An 18919-nucleotide genomic window follows, 5' to 3' on the forward strand; every position below is an offset into this window, starting at 1 on the left:
GGTTTATTTTACGTTGACATCCCCAGTTACCCAATAATGCATCCAATTACTAAAATCTCTGTAAGGAAGATAAATGAGGCCACCAGCATCTGGGTCTATGACTGTTACAAGCTATGAAAGAAGGCTCTTCTTTTTCACCCTCTTGTGTTCGACCATGTGTGGACATAATTGAGTGAGCGATTCATTCTCTTCGTCTGCGGCGCCATTATGAGCTTTATGGCGGGGGGGTGCGCAGCCTGAAAGACATGAAATAGCTCATTCACTGGCAGAACTGGAAGCAGGAAGATTACTGCCAGTTGCTCATCATAGTGCCCACTGTTGTGTGGGTGTTTATTCCCCTCGTTCTTCCTCCAGAATCCGGGCCTACAACATTGACTCACCTAAGGATCGTTCTACGGTTGACTCAACGTCTACGCACATGTACGTGCCGACTGTGAAAATCACGATTACGCCTGCGTTGGAGTTGGAGGTGGTGTGAATATGTGGTGGCACTTCCTGCACCGAATTAGAGTGTGGGAAGCTTTTTATAAAACAGTCTGCTTCACACGTATACATTTTTAACATCAGTGAACATGATCTTGGTTGCCTTTTTTCAGTCCCTGACCTGTCTTTTAACTAGCCACATTTTACATTTACATTTACAGCATTTAGCAGACGCCTTTATCCAAAGCCACTTACACAATGAGCAATTGAGGGTTGAGGGTCTTGCTCAGGGACCCAACAGTGGCAACTTGGTGGTGGCGGGGCTTGAACCGGCAACCTTCTGTTTACTAGTCCAGTACCTTAACCACTGAGCTATCACTGCCCATTTGGGAGGACGTTCATTCATTCATTCAGGTTTAACCACTGTGCTACCCTGGTCAGTATCGCAACGGAAACACCTCAGAGAGGTTGCCAGTCCATCACAGATCAGACACTCGCACTCCGGGCAGTTTTAGTAGCTCCATTTAACCTGACTGCATGTCTTTGAACTTGTGGGAGGAAACCAGAGCACCGGGAGGAAACCTACACAGACACTGAGAGGACACCTGATCTCTTCATCTGAGAATTAGATCCGGGACCTTCTCGCTTTGAGGTGACAGTGCTGCCCACTGATTTACCGTGTCGCCCTGAAGAAAGGCACTGCAGCCATATGTTGTTTTCTGCAGTGGAAAACCAGAGCTTTACTATTTGACCTGTCTGCCTATGTCTGCAGTGCATGTTTGTGTGACCCCTAAAATCCAAGGTCAGTCCACTAGGTTAGTCTTCAGCAAAACACTCACCCAGACTGTCCTTACTAAATACAATCAAGGTAATAAACACAGGTTTGTTGGAAATCAGGACAGATTGGATTGGGTAACACTGAGTATGCTTACATGTACAAACATACATGCACAGATTTGACAGATTTGTGGTTTGCTTGACCACAATTCCATCAGCAAAGTGGTAGCATCTTTGCTCTTAAAACATGCTATTGTAATAACTATGCACTGATGACATACATGCACAATTAGTCAAGGATTATGTTGGTGATTATAATTATAACTATCATTATTCATAAATTTGAATCAGTTCATCTGTACGCAAAGTTTGATGTGGAGATATGTTTCGTCACTCATCCAAGTGACTTCTTCAGTCTGTCCCTTGGAGTAGTGACAACGCATCTTCACACCAAACTTTGTGTCCAGATGAACTGATTCAACTTTGTGGATTTGTGTACCTGGATTAGTGAGCATACATTAAGAGAACTATCATTATTATTATTTTCTCTCTTGTGGAAGTAAGAATACAACAAACACACTCCACAAATGTATTCTTATATCTGGGTGTCTTTATTTTATTATTTTATTAGATCTATAGAAATCTGCTCAGAACTTTGCCCTGTATTGGAATTTTGAGGTATATTGTTTAGCTGATGCCATAAATAATCAGATAACTTAAACCACTACCCTGAGGAGACAGGTTAGATTTTACATCCAATTACATGAAAACCATGCTTTCCAAGAGACCTACATGCAAAATCAGCATCATTGGCCATCACTGGTGGTTCTGGTAGGAATTTAAGAGTGGATTTAAGTGTTACACCTCAGATTTTGATCTGCTGGCTCTTTTGTTTCCATAGACACCCTGCAGTATTATCTCCAGTGCAGCATTGGCCAGGTGAACCCCTTCCAGCAGGTAACTTCTTTAAACTTTGTGTGATTCAGAGAGTTTAACTGTCCCTACAAAATCTTACACTATTAAGATATCCAACTACTCTAATTACACCAAATCATAATACTGCAAGTTTACCATTTAACTTACATTGTTCTTTAAATTTTGGCGTAGTGATGGGACTTTCTCTAGGTTTTTCACATGTTGTTTGATTGTGAGGTGGTTGTACCACTACTGTTCATTTATATCTGCCTATTAATTAAATTAAATATAGAGCTTTTGCTAACAAACCTAAAAGAAATGATGTTATTTAGAAAAGGACCTAACCTCTACTGGTACAGTATGTATGGTGTAGAATCTATTTTTCCTTCAAAAGCTCTGGGAACGTTATTAAACTGCATTGCGTCTTGGACTCCATAAAGTACCAGGACTTTAAATATTTAATATTAAATTAAAAATTAAAGAATTCTGTATTCTGTGAAGAATCTGTATTCTGTATATCTGTATTGTCTACTGTTAATCCTTACAGAACAAGGCTCAGTGCTGGTATGCTGACAATGCAAGGATGCACAATGTCCTAAACCTCCTGATCGTTTCTCTCATAAATTTCCAGTGAGAACTAAGCCTAGCTGAAAAAAAAACACATTAAACAAGCCTAATACATGCCTTCTTATACCCATCTCTGGAAATGTGCTGCCCACACTCGAGGATGGTCTTGTTTCTCCTCTACACTGTGTACAGTTTCTAATAATAGCATTGCCTCTTTAATGCAGTGCACTCTTTATTTATGTTTTAACAGACAGTTCTGTATCCAGCCAAATGTAATAAAGTGAAACCCCTGGTTAATATATTACCCAGCCTGAAGGTATCCCACAGCTTCTGACTGATCATGATGGACAATGGCAGAACTGTCCATTCCAATACACATCTCGTTGCTTTAAATTGTGCTTAAAAGCTATATTATTGATCTCTGCGGGCTAGTGAGTCCACCTGGTGCTTGAATTAGACCTGTTCAATAACACAAAGTAGGACATGCACTTCCTTTTAAATACGCATGCACAAAGTAGCTACCATTTGGAATTTCATCATTTGAGAATGAGCGCAAGCCTTGTGTTTTTGCGAAAAACTACTGTGATGCTAAAATATGCAGGATTTAAAGTAAGGGTAGGCTAGCACAACTGGGTTTTGTCAGCAGCAGACTAAAAAAAAACAACACTTAATGGGCAAAACATGTGGACACCCATTCTAAAACCATTGGTTGTAATATGGAGCTCTTTCCTTGGCATTCCAATTCATCCTGCAGTGTTCAATGGGGTTAAGGTCATGGCTTTGTGCAGTTCGCTGGAGTTCCTTCACATCAGACCCATGTTTTGAGGGTCTTGCTTTGTGCAGAAAAGGGCATTCTACAATAGAATAGAATGTTTTTATTTGTCATGTATACATATACACATGTACAGTACAATAAAATTGCTTTCTCCACTTATTCTAGCCTGTTTGGAAGCTGGGCTCAGAGAGCATCCCTGGAGCAGACAGGGTTAAGGGCCTTGCTTAGGAGCCCAACAGTGGCTGCATGGTAGAGCCGTAGAGTTTCAATCTGACAATCTTCTGATTGATAGGCCATAGCTCTACCCAGTATGCCTCAAAGTTGATGGCATGTAAACTATTTTATGGCTGAAACATCTGAACTCAAATATAAGAAGGGTTGTCCACATACTTTTGACCATAGTCAGTAAATGTGTCAAACCACACACCTCTTTTTCTATTTATTTTTTTTTATTAACAATTAGAGGAGGAGCATTACTAGTATCCCTAGACAAAAAGATAAGAAATTCTTTATCGGTAAAGGCTAGGAACTGTTCTAATGTTCAAATAAAACAGCAGCTTATGGAGATCAGCGGGGCCATAACTTTTTGCATTGCATTTAAAGATAAAAATGTATTCCTTTATCCCATGTGCTTGTAGTAGTCAGAAGCATTTTGCCAACATGAATTTTATCTCTTTGGCAGGATAAAACTGAAGACCTTTTAATCTTCTGCAGAACCAATTTTGCAACAGCAGCATTTTGCTCAATACAGATTAGCTTGCATTATCTTTGTAAAGCAATACAGGTACAATTCTGCAGCCATTTGTAGAATTTCTATGTAGCTTCTAGCCAAAATAGAACAGTTGCTAAGAGAGCCCAAACTGCTTTTATATTTTGAAAGTGTCTTTCAAATATTAATGCACTTTTTGGACTTTATGAATCCTTTAGCAGTAATAGACTACACACTGTGTATCTTTTCTCCCCCTTTATTGCTCATGTTGCCTTGACTCAGAGCAGCCTGCCACCTCCACTAAGCTAAAGCTCCTTGCGTATTAGTCAGAACCAGTAGTAAATGAGTGTCTAGGGGTGTTTCAGATCATCAAACTACTTTTAATATTAGACAGAGGCATCCCAAGTTTGTTTTTGTTTTGTTTTATTAGGATTTTAACGTTATGTTTACACAACTTGGCTACATTGATGACAGAAACGGTAGTTACTTAAAGTTACAAAGTTATATTAAACACAGTCATGGACAATTTAGTAGCTCCAATTCACCTCACTTGCATGTGTTTGGACTGTGGGAGGAAACCGGAGCACCTGGAGGAAACCCACGCAGACACTGGGAGAACATGCAAACTCCACACAGAAAGGACCTGGACCGCCCCACCTGGGATCGAACTCAGGACCTTCTTGCTGTGAGCCGAGGTATCCCAAGTAAACAAAAAATGTTTTTAGAATGATGAGTTCATTGATTGAAAAGTGCCAGTCACAGCCAGTCATAATGACTTCCATACCTGTTAAATCTAAACACCACTTAAGTACACTGTGGCTTGTAGGCCTCTAAAGGTCTTCATCTTAATATTAGATGACCTGGTATTGGGCTAGGCTGAAAATGGGACTCATCAAACAAGACGAACCTACTCCAGTCCTCTAGGTTTTTAATCTTTCTGGTTTTTTATTTATTATTTTTAATAATTTTTCCCACTTTTTCCCCCAATTCTCTCCCCTAATCTAGTCGTGTCCAATTACCCTGATTGCGTCTTCTATACTGATTCGACCCTTCACCGCTGACTAAGGACGCCTCTCAACTGACATACGTACAGTCAGTACAGACTTCATTTTTCACCTGCATGAGTCGGGACCTGTGTACGGAGGGCCACACCCCCATCAGCATTATTCCTCGGCCCTGTGCAGGTGCCATCAGTCAGCCAGCAGTCGCACCAGTTATGAGGACCTAGGATCCGACTTTTTACCCCTAACCCTGAACAACAGCAAATCGTTGTTCATACTGCTGCCCAGCCCAGTCGGAAAGGCAGAGCTGAGATTCGATACGATGTATTCGAAACCCCAACTCTGGTGCGCTAGCGTACTTTACCGCTGCGCCACCTGAGCGGCCTTTCTGTTTTTTTTGTAAACCTATCCTGACTTTTTATTGCATTTTATTGATGATTGATTTTTTTCTGGCTTATCACAGCTTCAGTCCTGCCTCTTGGAGCCTGTTCTAATCCTGCCCTGTCATTCACTGCCGTTTACCTTTCTTTTTGTACGTCTTGATGTAATCCTACAGTTGTTGATTAACAGTCAAATGAGTTAGTGGCCATTCCAGTCAGTGGAGAGTCATTTTCATCATCTGCCAGTCTGTAGCTTCAATGTCTCCAGTGTCAGTTGCTGACTTTGTTGTTATGAACCACTGTGTCTCAGCTTTTTAGAATGGAACCAACCTTGCACTCAACTTATCCCTCTGCTAGTAAAGCCAAAAGTAAACACATCTAAAAACCAACATATTGGGCAGCAAGAAGGTCCTGGGTTTGATCCACAGGTGGGGCGGTCCGGGTTCTTTCTGTGTGGAGTTTGCATGTTCTCCCCGTGTCTGCGTGGGTTTCCTCCGGGTGCTCCGGTTTCCTCCCAGTCCAAAGACATGCAAGTGAGGTGAATTGGAGACACTAAATTTTGCATGACTGTGTTTGATATAACCTTGTAAACAGATGAACCTTGTGTAATGAGTAACTACCGTTCCTGTCATGAATGTAACCAAAAGTGTAAAACATGACATAAAAATTCTAATAAACAAACAAACAAACAAAAACCAACATATTAATCATCATACCAAAACAACACTTGACGAGGACTATAGACTGATAACAATTACATACCCTTCCTGCTGTGAATATAACCATTGTGTAAGCACAGCTTAAAACATCTGAAGAGGATGGTCAGTAGTTGGACCATGTACTGTTTTTGCTACCCAACTGGATCTATTGCAAGCAGATAGTCATCACAACAATGGTTTTTATATATCTCTTAGATATATAACATTTGGTTCAGGTGATTATTTAAACATTTACATTTTTAGCATTTAGCAGATGCCGTTATCCAAAGCGACTTACAGTACTGTATACAGTCTAAGCAATTGAGGGTTAAGGGCCTTGCTCAAGGGCCCAACAGTGGCAACCTGGCAGTGATCACTTGAACCAGCGATCTTTTGATTACTAGTCCAGTACTTTAACCACTAGGCTACCACTGCCCTCAGTACCTCATACACTATATGTGTATGTATGTGTGTATATCTGTACATCTAGGGTGGGTTGGTAGATGTATATAATTTCATTAACATTAATCAGCATTTGAATGTAAGAAAATTAGTCCTGTGTCTAATTTCGAGATTTCCGTTCATTTATATTCTGCTTTTGTAAAACTGGAAGTACAAAGTCAGGCCCAAAGATGTTACTGGCTTTCCAGTAAGCAGAACTTTTTTTTTGTTTGTTTACTTCAAGGTTTTATCAGGCAGTGGTTCACAATCTAGCTGTTTGTGTGTATTTGTGTTATAGAAGCTGTCTGGAAGCCACAAGGCTTTGGTGGAGATGCAGGACGATGTGCTGGAACTTCTGCGTAACGCAGTTAAAGACTTTCCCCAAACCAAGGTAGGAACCTAATCTATACCCACAGCTCTGAGAATGTGTAAATGTATGCACTTAGTGGTCAGAAAGTTGTGAATGTAGCTTTTTTGGCCACATACACTTCTAAGAGGTACATAAAATAAAGCACACAGTCATACAGTCTATTCTTAGACTGGCACCAGAAGAATACTACAGATAGAATAGAGCCACTTGTTAGGTTAATTAGAGAATGAATAATGATTTGGGCTGTTTTTCTAGGTTGGGCTAGACACCTTAGTTCCATTTTATTAAAAACTTAACAGCTGTTAACAGCATCTTATTTTAGAGCAGTGGTGCTATTTGAAAAAGTTAAAAAGTTAAAAAAGCATTAAAAAGCATTAAAAAAGTTATTCTTGGGCCACTCAGGTGGCGCAGCGGTAAAAACACAAGCTGGAACCGATACGATGTGTTCGAGATCCCAGCTCTGCCTGGCGGCTGGGCTGAGCAACCACATAAACAGCGATTGGCCAGTTGTTCATATAGGGGTGGGGTATTAAGCCGGATAGGGACTCTCTCATAACTAATGCAATTACGACCTCTGCTGGCTGATTGATGCCGCTTGCACAGAGACAGGAAAAGAGTGCTGTAAGGGTGTGTCTCTCCATACACAGTGCTGATTCGCATTGCACTCATCAAAGTGTAGGTGACAATGCATACGGCTGCTGCCTACATGTTGGGGGGGCGTGAGTTAGCTTTGTTCTCTTCAATCAGAGCGGGGATCGGCATTGGTGGAGAGGAAGCATGATGCAATCGGGCAATTGGATGTGCTAAAAGGGAGAAAAAGGGGAGAAAATGCAAAAACTAAATAGATAAATAAATAAATAAATATATATAAATATATATATATATACAGGGGTTGGACAATGAAACTGAAACACCTGTCATTTTAGTGTGGGAGGTTTCATGGCTAAATTGGACCAGTCTGGTGGCCAATCTTCATTAATTGCACATTGCACCAGTAAGAGCAGAGTGTGAAGGTTCAATTAGCAGGGTAAGAGCACAGTTTTGCTCAAAATATTGCAATGCACACAACATTATGGGTGACATACCAGAGTTCAAAAGAGGACAAATTGTTGGTGCACGTCTTGCTGGCGCATCTGTGACCAAGACAGCAAGTCTTTGTGATGTATCAAGAGCCACGGTATCCAGGGTAATGTCAGCATACCACCAAGAAGGACAGCTGTCTGAAAGGGCTGTTCGGGTGCTAACCCGGATTGTATCCAAAAAACATAAAACCACGGCTGCCCAAATCACGGCAGAATTAAATGTGCACCTCAACTCTCCTGTTTCCACCAGAACTGTCCGTCGGGAGCTCCACAGGGTCAATATACACGGCCGGGCTGCTATAGCCAAACCTTTGGTCACTCGTGCCAATGCCAAACGTCGGTTTCAATGGTGCAAGGAGCGCAAATCTTGGGCTGTGGACAATGTGAAACATGTATTGTTCTCTGATGAGTCCACCTTTACTGTTTTCCCCACATCCGGGAGAGTTACGGTGTGGAGAAGCCCCAAAGAAGCGTACCACCGAGACTGTTGCATGCCCAGAGTGAAGCATGGGGGTGGATCAGTGATGGTTTGGGCTGCCATATCATGGCATTCCCTTGGCCCAATACTTGTGCTAGATGGGCGCGTCACTGCCAAGGACTACCGAACCATTCTGGAGGACCATGTGCATCCAATGGTTCAAACATTGTATCCTGAAGGCGGTGCTGTGTATCAGGATGACAATGCACTAATACACACAGCAAGACTGGTGAAAGATTGGTTTGATGAACATGAAAGTGAAGTTGAACATCTCCCATGGCCTGCACAGTCACCAGATCTAAATATTATTGAGCCACTTTGGGGTGTTTTGGAGAAGCGAGTCAGGAAACGTTTTCCTCCACCAGCATCACGTAGTGACCTGGCCACTATCCTGCAAGAAGAATGGCTTAAAATCCCTCTGACCACTGTGCAGGACTTGTATATGTCATTTCCAAGACGAATTGACGCTGTATTGGCCGCAAAAGGAGGCCCTACACCATACTAATAAATTATTGTGGTCTAAAACCAGGTGTTTCAGCTTCATTGTCCAACCCCTGTATATATATATATATATATTCTTTTAATGTAGTTTTTGTTTGGTGTTTTTAATAAAAAAATTTGGCATTATTCGCCAACATGTGTCTGATCTTAGGTAATAGTTGTTATAGCACAGAAATACTTTTGGTGTCCTGTCCAAGGTCTGTTTCTGCTTTGCTCACAAGGTTTCCAGACTAGCATTGAGACCCGCTCTGAATCTGAATGAGACCAGTTAAGAAAGGAAGTGACCCAGTTTTTACTCTCTCTCTTTCTCTGTGTGTACGTATTTCAGAGCAATCTGGAGCAGATTCAAGGGGTTTTAAACAGCACTGAAATTGGCTTGCATCAGCTGACTGCCCTGGTGGACTGCCGCAGTCTGCACATGGTAAGTGTGTTAATGAGTAATACTAATGTGTTTGATCTTTTGCTTTATCCACGACATACTGCAGCACCTTTCTATACAACCAAAAACAGCTGATTTAAGAAGCTTGATTAAAAAAAACTGAGGAATCCCTACATTTAATGTCTAAGTAGTAGGTAATGAGTAGTGACCATCAGTCATGAAGCAGTGGAGCATTTTGCAGACTTTGAAGCACTTTAAGAGAAAGTGGGTCTATACTGCAGAGCTTGGTAGGTAACCTTTCAGAGGAGACACATTGATAAACGTGCAGCCATTTAGGGAAAGAAAGATTTAATATTTGTGTTGTTGGTGGAAATGCAATCACTTAGACAAAAGATCTCGCTTTGGTTACATGTACAGTGTATCACAAAAGTGAGTACACCCCTCACATTTCTGCAAATATTTTATTATATCTTTTCATGGGACAACACTATAGAACTAAAACTTGGATATAAGTTAGAGTAGTCAGTGTACAACTTGTATAGCAGTGTAGATTTACTGTCTTCTGAAAATAACTCAACACACAGCCATTAATGTCTAAATGGCTGGCAACATAAGTGAGTACACCCCACAGTGAACATGTCCAAATTGTGCCCAGTGTCAATATTTTGTGTGACCACCATTATTATCCAGCACTGCCTTAACCCTCCTGGGCATGGAATTCACCAGAGCTGCACAGGTGCTACTGGAATCCTCTTCCACTCCTCCATGATGACATCACGGAGCTGGTGGATGTTAGACACCTTGAACTCCTCCACCTTCCACTTGAGGATGCGCCACAGGTGCTCAGTTGGGTTTAGTCCATCACCTTTACCTTCAGCTTCCTCAGCAAGGCAGTTGTCATCTTGGAGGTTGTGTTTGGGGTCGTTATCCTGTTGGAAAACTGCCATGAGGCCCAGTTTTCGAAGGGAGGGGATCATGCTCTGTTTCAGAATGTCACAGTACATGTTGGAATTCATGTTTCCCTCAATGAACTGCAGCTCCCCAGTGCCAGCAACACTCATGCAGCCCAAGACCATGATGCTACCACCACCATGCTTGACTGTAGGCAAGATACAGTTGTCTTGGTACTTCTCACCAGGGCGCCGCCACACATGCTGGACACCATCTGAGCCAAACAAGTTTATCTTGGTCTTGTCAGACCACAGGGCATTCCAGTAATCCATGTTCTTGGACTGCTTGTCTTCAGCAAACTGTTTGCGGGCTTTCTTGTGCGTCAGCCTCCTTCTGGGATGACGACCATGCAGACCGAGTTGATGCAGTGTGCGGCGTATGGTCTGAGCACTGACAGGCTGACCTCCCACGTCTTCAACCTCTGCAGCAATGCTGGTAGCACTCATGTGTCTATTTTTTAAAGCCAACCTCTGGATATGACGCCGAACACGTGGACTCAACTTCTTTGGTCGACCCTGGCGAAGCCTGTTCCGAGTGGAACCTGTCCTGGAAAACCGCTGTATGACCTTGGCCACCATGCTGTAGCTCAGTTTCAGGGTGTTAGCAATCTTCTTATAGCCCAGGCCATCTTTGTGGAGAGCAACAATTCTATTTCTCACATCCTCAGAGAGTTCTTTGCCATGAGGTGCCATGTTGAATATCCAGTGGCCAGTATGAGAGAATTGTACCCAAAACACAAAATTTAACAGCCCTGCTCCCCATTTACACCTGGGACCTTGACACATGACACCAGGGAGGGACAACGACACATTTGGGCACAATTTGGACATGTTCACTGTGGGGTGTACTCACTTATGTTGCCAGCTATTTAGACATTAATGGCTGTGTGTTGAGTTATTTTCAGAAGACAGTAAATCTACACTGCTATACAAGCTGTACACTGACTACTCTAAGTTATATCCAAGTTTCATGTCTATAGTGTTGTCCCATGAAAAGATATAATGAAATATTTGCAGAAATGTGAGGGGTGTACTCACTTTTGTGATACACTGTATATGTGTGCCAAAAATCTGTTATTATTCCAACTTCATTGTGGTTCACAATATTGTACTTTAGAGTACATTTTGAAAATTGTTGGGTTAAAAGGTGTGTGTTTGGGGGGGTTATAAGTCATAAATAGACAGGATCAAAATTAGTTTTAATTTTTTAAGTAAGGCCCTACCTAATTCACGGCTGTGAAAATCGCGTCTCAGACCATGAAATGAGCTGTTTCCCATGAAATTTAAGCATATAAAATATGAGGCGGTCCTAGCAATCATACGGCAATAAAGTTAGTGTAACAGTCTTTTCTGTGGTGTAATATGCTGACAATGTTTGATGTATGTGTTTACGTATTGAGTGCAGTTTGCCCCTTTGGGGATTCCATAATCAATGGAAGTGCGCTTCTTTACACAGGTGATCATCTTTCTGTAGTCTGTGCCTCAAAAGAACAAGCCAGTAAAGTATTGTGCTCCCGATTCAGTTTTATCTATGTACAGTTAATTTCTTACTTTATAAACTTAGCAAACCTAGATGTTGAGGTCTAAAGCAGTTAAAACACTCTTCGGGTAACTGAGTTTTGGAAAACTCCCAACCAATTATGTGTGGGGGGGTCAAAAACAGGAGAGTATTTTTGTCTTTGAGAAGAAGCTATTAACGTAGGCTGTGCTGTGTATTGTTGTTTTAAAAAAAGGTCCAAAAAAATGAACACATTGGTGCTCAGGTGGCGCAGCTGTAAAAACTCTTTGGCTGTGCCATCCAGCTGGGCTGGGTGCCTGCATGAACAACGATTGGCTTGTTGTTCATACAGGGTGGGAAGTCTGATAGGGATTCTCTCATGGCTGATGCACTTACATGGCTAATTGATGGCGCCTGCACAGAGATGAGGAATAATGAGTTGACTGGGGTGTTGCTCTCCGTACACAAAGCTGATCAGCATATGAACTCGCCTAGTGCAGGTGAAAAGATGCAGTCGGCTAATGCACACGTGTTGGAGGGGGCGTGTGTTAGTTTAATTTTCCTCAATTGGAGAATTTAGGAATTCTCGTGAATTTACTAAGACCCTAATTATAAGCCAGCTAATTATTTCCTTCCTAAAGGTGAAGCTCAGTGATTAAAAGAAACTGTGTTCCAAACCACACCCCCCTATACTCTATAAAATGTCTAATTAGCACTACCAATGGTATAGTTGCCAGCCAATTAGAAGTAAGTATTTTTATAGCCAAATTATTAGTCACCATATTGCAACACTGTCTGGGAGTGAAAGTGATGTTCTGGTTGCTGATTGCTTGCTAGGATTTTGTTTCCGGTCTTGCCCAAACTAATCATGCTCCACTAAAAGAAATAGGTTTGGCTCACAGGTGAGAAGCTATGTTATGCTGCCGTGCATGTTGTTAAGCTCTGTGCATGGTAATTATAAACAGCTCACCTTGGCTGTGAATAATAATGATGATTTCACAGACTGCTTTGGTTGCTATGTTGATGCGTGCGAGGAGTCTGCAGCACTGTCTGCGGTTAGAACGTGGCTCTTCAACCTCTGCAGCATACTGACACATACGTTCCCCTTGTCCTTTTCTATGCAGCAGTGTTTATGTGGTCATTATTGCTGTATTAACTTGTTCTGTACGTTTTAAAAAATGAAGTGTATGTGAAAATCCCTGTAAACAAAATCTCTGCTGTAAATGATACAGACTGTACAGATTCAAGTTCTGAATGGCACTTTATTAAGTCTGCTCAGAGTGTAAGAGTTTGGGTTTGCATTTTTCTGACTGTTGTGGATTTTGAGCACCATTAGTTAGACAAAAATGTCTTTCCTGTCATCCAGAGAACAGATCTCAAAAAGGTTTACAGACCCAACCCTCATATGACAAAACAAACTTGTATAATGAAATATGTGTGGGATTTTTCTAAGTTCACATACAGTGGTACCTTGAAACTCAATGTCAGTTGGTTCTGGAAGTGGAATTGAGTTTGAAAGGCATTGAGTTTCAAGGTATATCTTCCCATAAGGATGTTTGGAAAACCTGTTAATGTGTTCCATTATCCTGTGAAACTGCATATATTTTAGGCTAATGTACAATAATGGGGTTGTTTTTGACACTTATACACTAAAAATAACACACATATAATATAAAAACACAGAAATATAAAGCTGATTCTTACAATTTCTCAGAACCCCGTGCTGTAACACAAGTTTAAAAGTGAAACGGTAAGAATAATCCAGATACACAGATAAATATGAAGCTTTCCGAGCGCTGAACAAAGCGATTGTTTATTGTTATTTTAAATTAAATAAATACATTTAACAACGTTGAGTTCACGGGTACAAATTTCTTGACGAAGGGAGTTTCAAAGATTTGAAATTTAGGGGACGTTGAGTTACAAGGTACCACTGTACTTATATTTGAATATAAATTACAGTGGCTCAGTGGGTAGCGCTGTTGCCTCACAGCAAAAAGGTCCTGGATTCGATCCTCAGGTGGGGAGGTCTGGGTCCTTTCTGTGTGGAGTTTGCATGTTCTCCCCGTGCCTGTGTGGGTTTCCTCCGGGAGCTCCGGTTTCCTCCCACAGTCCAAAGACATGCAAGTGAGGTGAATTGGAGATACTAAATTGTCCATGACTGTGTTTGACATTAAACTTGTGAACTGATGAATCTTGTGTAATGAGTACTACCGTTTTAGTCATGAATGTAACCAAAATGTGTAAAACATAACGTTTAAATCCTAATAAATAATAGTTTTGGATTAAATACTGATTGTATTTTTTTTCTCATTGTGCTTTTCTCGTATCTTGTTAGGATTATGTGCAAGCAATGACTGGGTTGTGCTATGATGGACTGGAGGGATTGATCTACCTGGTGCTGTTCTCATTCGTCACAGCGCTTATGTTCAGCTCCATCGTCTGCAGTGTGCCTCACACGTGGCAGGGAAAAAGGTGAGTGCTGCCTCTGTATGAGAAACAGATCAAGGCACGTGATATAAGATTTCATTTTATTTGACATGCCTTGCAATTTAATGTTTCAATTCATCCCTAAGTTATTCTGTGCACACAACCCCAGTTCCTTCACACCAGACTCGTATCAAACCATGTTGCTTTGTGTACATAGGCACAATCTTGCTGCAACAGAGAAGTACCTTTCTCAAACTGTTGCCACAAAGTTGGGAGGTGCACAATTGATTTTATATGCCTTTTAGCAATGGGCATGACTAACACCTAAACTAAATAAATAGGGGTGTTCACATACGTGAGGTGGCTCGGTGGGTAGCAGGTCCGGGTCCTTTCTGTGTGGAGTTTGCATGTTCTCCCCGTGTCTGTGTGGCTTTCCTCCGGGAGCTTCGGTTTCCTCACACAGTCCAAAAACATGCAGTCGGGTTAATTGGAGACACTGAATTGCCCTGTAGGTGAATGGGTGTGTATGTGTGTCTGTCCTGCGATAGACTGGCGCCCCATCCAGGTTGTTACTGTGTGCCTTGCGCCCATTGAAATTTGTCAGGCAAAATATAATCTGTTTTGCACTGGCAACCACATGATGTCTTGTGAATTTTGGCAGTGCCTGGCCATGGTCTCTGATGAAATCTATAAGATTAGCTAAAGCTTGAAGTCTGGTTTGCAAAACTAGTCTATTCATGCTGCAAAATGTTTGCTTTGTTGCTTTATGAAAGAGGGGGAGTTCTGCATTAAAAGCACAGCAAAAAAACACACTGGACAAGCTGGAACACCTGCTGCTTATTGTGGATGATACAAATCATTTTGTAAAATGGAATAAAAACAATAATCTGTGATCTGTTAATTTTGTTGAGCATTTATTTAACTGACAGAAGTACACAAGATTTTCTATATTTATTTTCACTGAGCAAACTAATTGTATTTTGTAAACAAATATTTAGAATTTGATCCCTTCAACACACTCAAAGTTGGGACAAAGGCATGTTTACCACTGTGTTACATTAACTTTTCTATTAATTACACTTTTTAAATGGGTTTACACCTTTACACATCTGCAATTCACCTATCCCAGATGGTACAGATGCTGTACATGGGAAGACGAAAAGTAGCAAAACTGTGGACTCATCTGACCACACCACACTGTTCCACTGTTTTTTAGTGTTTATCTAAAACACACTGCTAGCTTTGTGGCTAGAGCTTTGGGCTATCAGTTGAAAGGTTAAGAGTTTGAACCCCAGCTTTGCCATGCAGTCACTGTTGGGTCCCTAAGCAAGGCTGGTAATACCTAGTTCACACTACACGTTTTTTGCCCTAATTTTCGCTCCCTGACTAGTCGTGGCAGCTGGGAAGCGACTCTGTCTTTGGTCAGGGCTGGAAACGCGGCTCTCGATCGCTATGTGAGAACTGTTCAACGACTTGATCCGAGCGGCGACTCAAGAAAGATATCTAGCATGTTAAATATCTGGACCAGTCGCCAACTCTAAATTGTGTAGTGTGAAAGGTGTTGTCGGCAGGTTGCGAGTGGCATTGTTAATGGTGAAAGACTTATTAGAATTATTTGCAATCTTGTATTGAGATGTTGTTCATTTTCACTCAACTTGCAAACACTGAGTCTTTGATCGAGCCTGATTTTAAACCCAACCATGATCCCCATACCTGTTACCAGTTCATCTGCTAATTGTCAATGTTTGTAAAATTGTGTAACTTGATTATTCTGTTCTATAAACTTGTCACTATTATTTTTGCCCTGTCTCAGTTCTTAGTTTTTTTTTTTGTGTTGCAGTCATTAAATTCAAAATTTATTTACAAAATACCATCATGTTAATTGACCAAAACTTTCATTTCATTGAACTTTAGTCAGTTAAGTAAGTGTTTAATTCAAGATAATTAACAAGTTGCAGACTATTTTTTGTTGCATTTTACAAAATGTTCCAGCTTTTCCACAAATTAAGTTTTTATATAACATTTTTTTCTGTTTAGACAGTGTGGTTGATCCATGTCTGACACATTCATATTTCAAAGTAAACAACTTATTAAGCAAGCTGCACATTCATAAACAGCTGCCTCCACACTTTCTTATACCACTATTTTTAGTTTTCTCCCAGCAGCTGGAATTAGGTTGAAGCTGTAAGTTTAATAAGGTTCAGCTTTGTTGCTTTGCATAATTAAGCTCAGCAGCAGTAGTCTGTCCTTCTGCATCCCAAGATACAACACTAAGCAGCTCGTCTCTTCATCACTGTCAATCACAAGCCTACAAGGAACCACTAAGTGGGTTAGAAGTGGGCTTGCTCAGTACAACATTTAAGATAGATGATAAACAGAAGTTTATGATTTGGTTTGTGGAACTGGACTGGAATCAAATAAAACAGAAGTCACTGCTTTTTAGTACCATTGCATTGCCAAGCAAAATAATAATAATATTTGATATTAATAAAAGACAGAAGGCTGTCCTTTTTGTCTTTCATGGACAATAACTATTGCCATAGGGCAATGTGAATTCAATATTTTGTTTTCTTGCCATGGCTATTGCTTTTTTAAATATATTGTTTGTTTTTTTTGTTTATTGGAACTTTAACGTCATGTTTTACACTTTGGTTGCATTCATGACAGAAATGGTAGTTACTCATTACACAAGGTTAATCAGTTCTCAAGTTTAATGTCAAACACAGTCATGGACAATTTTGTATCTCCAATTCACCTCACTTGCATGTCTTTGGACTGTGGGAGGAAACCGGAGCTCCCGGAGGAAATCCACGCAGACACATGGAGAACATGCAAACTCCACACAGAATAAATATATTGTAGTCGTGTGTTCATAATGCATAGTGTTTATGACCTTTCATAGTATAAAATATAATTATTATGCACTTTTGTACACTTTTTCATTTATTCTTTTTTTTATTAGCCTGGACAGGGTTTAGCAGGTCCAGTGCCACCCAAAAGAACATTACAGGGCATCACACACTTACACATTTGCTTGCTCGCTTACACATAGAAGCAGTTCCTAGATGCTGGTTCTTCTTCTGCATGAGATTTGGAAAGTGTGGTGAAACCAGACTAGTAGACTAGAGTAGAACATGCCAAACTCCTCACCGACAGACAGGGGGCGGCAAGTGGGTAGCACTGTTGCCTCACAGCAAGAAGGTCCTGGGTTCGATCCCAGGTGGGGCGGGTCTTTTCTGTGTGGAGTTTGCATGCCTGTGGGCCTGTGGTAGCCTAGTGGGTAGGGCTTTGGGCTATCAACCGGAAGATTGGCGGTTCAAATCCTGGCTCTGCTATGTAGCCACTGTTGGGTCCTTGAGCAAGGCCCTTAACCCTGTCTGCTCCAGGGGCGCCGTAAGTTGGCTGACCCTGCGCTCTGACCCTAGCTTCCAACACCAGCTGGGATATGCGAAGAAAGAATTTCATTGTACTGTACATCTGTATATGTATATATGACAAATAAAGGATATCTATCTATCTATCTATCTATGCTCTCCCCGTGTCTGTGTGGGTTTCCTCCAGGAGCTCCGGTTTCCTCCCACAGTCCATAGACATGCAAGTGAGGTGAATTGGAGATACTAAATTGTCCATGACTGGGTTTGACATTAAACTTGTGAACTGATGAATCTTGTTTAATGAGTAACTACCGTTTCTGTCATGAATGTAACCAAAAGAGTGTAAAAGGTGACTTTAAAATCCTAATAAATAAATAAATTAGCTGGATCTACTTCTGCATGTCATTTGGGAAGTGTGGCAAAACCAGACTAGTAGTCTAGAGCAGAACATTCCAAACTTCTCACAGACCGAGACAAAGGGCAAGAATTGAAAGGTGGGGGGGGGTCTGCAGAAACTATATTTCTTATAGACTTCAAAACAATAATGAGGTTATGATCATAGCTGGTTGGTGGGATTAAGGTTTTAATAGACACATCCATAGTTTGCAGCTTCTGCAGAAAATGTAAGTAATGGGATGATTAAGATCTGTGTTGTCTAACCATCACTGCTCGTTCAGCTCTGTTAACACAGGCCATAACTGATTTGACTGGATTTATACTGCTCGGTGAATACTGTACCGTCATATTTAAAATATGTGACAGTTTGCGAGGGTTTAGACAAGCTGTTAAGGAATGGTTGTATGAAAGGGGGACGTTAGCTAATTAAAGGTTTTAATAATGTTTATGAATTAAATTGACTATATTGTGTTATGTTATAATGATTGTATTATGATGTCAAGCTTGCTTTGCTGCTGATTGATGGACTAGATTATGTATAGGGACCACAATGGAAATAAGTCTACAGATTTTTTGTGTTATCCCTGACTGTTTCTTATAAGAGGCATTGCATCTATTTAGAAAATGTGAAATGGTTCAATAAAATCAATCAATGGTAGTATTAAGTGTCTCTGAGCAACAAAGTGTTATTTTGACACTGGTGTCTAAACAGCTTGGATAAATCGTTTTCCTGCTGACCGTATTGCCCTTGTCATTCATGTACTGCAACATTCTG

At 40.9% G+C, this 18919-nt stretch overlaps 1 protein-coding gene across 2 annotated transcripts in view; it reads left to right on the plus strand.

The window, feature by feature from the left end:
• Nucleotides 1-18919, plus strand: part of ttyh3a (tweety family member 3a) — a 123967-nt gene that overhangs the window by 85737 nt on the left and 19311 nt on the right. Inside the window, exons 8-12 of one of the 2 annotated variants that reach the window (XM_063012526.1) lie at nt 2102-2157; nt 6985-7077; nt 9446-9538; nt 14283-14419; nt 15148-15265. In XM_063012526.1, coding sequence (XP_062868596.1) covers nt 2102-2157; nt 6985-7077; nt 9446-9538; nt 14283-14419; nt 15148-15166 — 398 coding nt within the window. In that variant the 3' untranslated portion in view covers nt 15167-15265. Of the gene's footprint in view, nt 1-2101; nt 2158-6984; nt 7078-9445; nt 9539-14282; nt 14420-15147; nt 15266-18919 lie in introns of those variants that run through there. The other variant, XM_063012518.1, reaches the window with a different exon arrangement.

The sequence above is a fragment of the Trichomycterus rosablanca genome, chromosome 2 (assembly GCF_030014385.1).
Source record: "Trichomycterus rosablanca isolate fTriRos1 chromosome 2, fTriRos1.hap1, whole genome shotgun sequence".
In the NCBI taxonomy this organism is placed as follows: domain Eukaryota; kingdom Metazoa; phylum Chordata; class Actinopteri; order Siluriformes; family Trichomycteridae; genus Trichomycterus; species Trichomycterus rosablanca.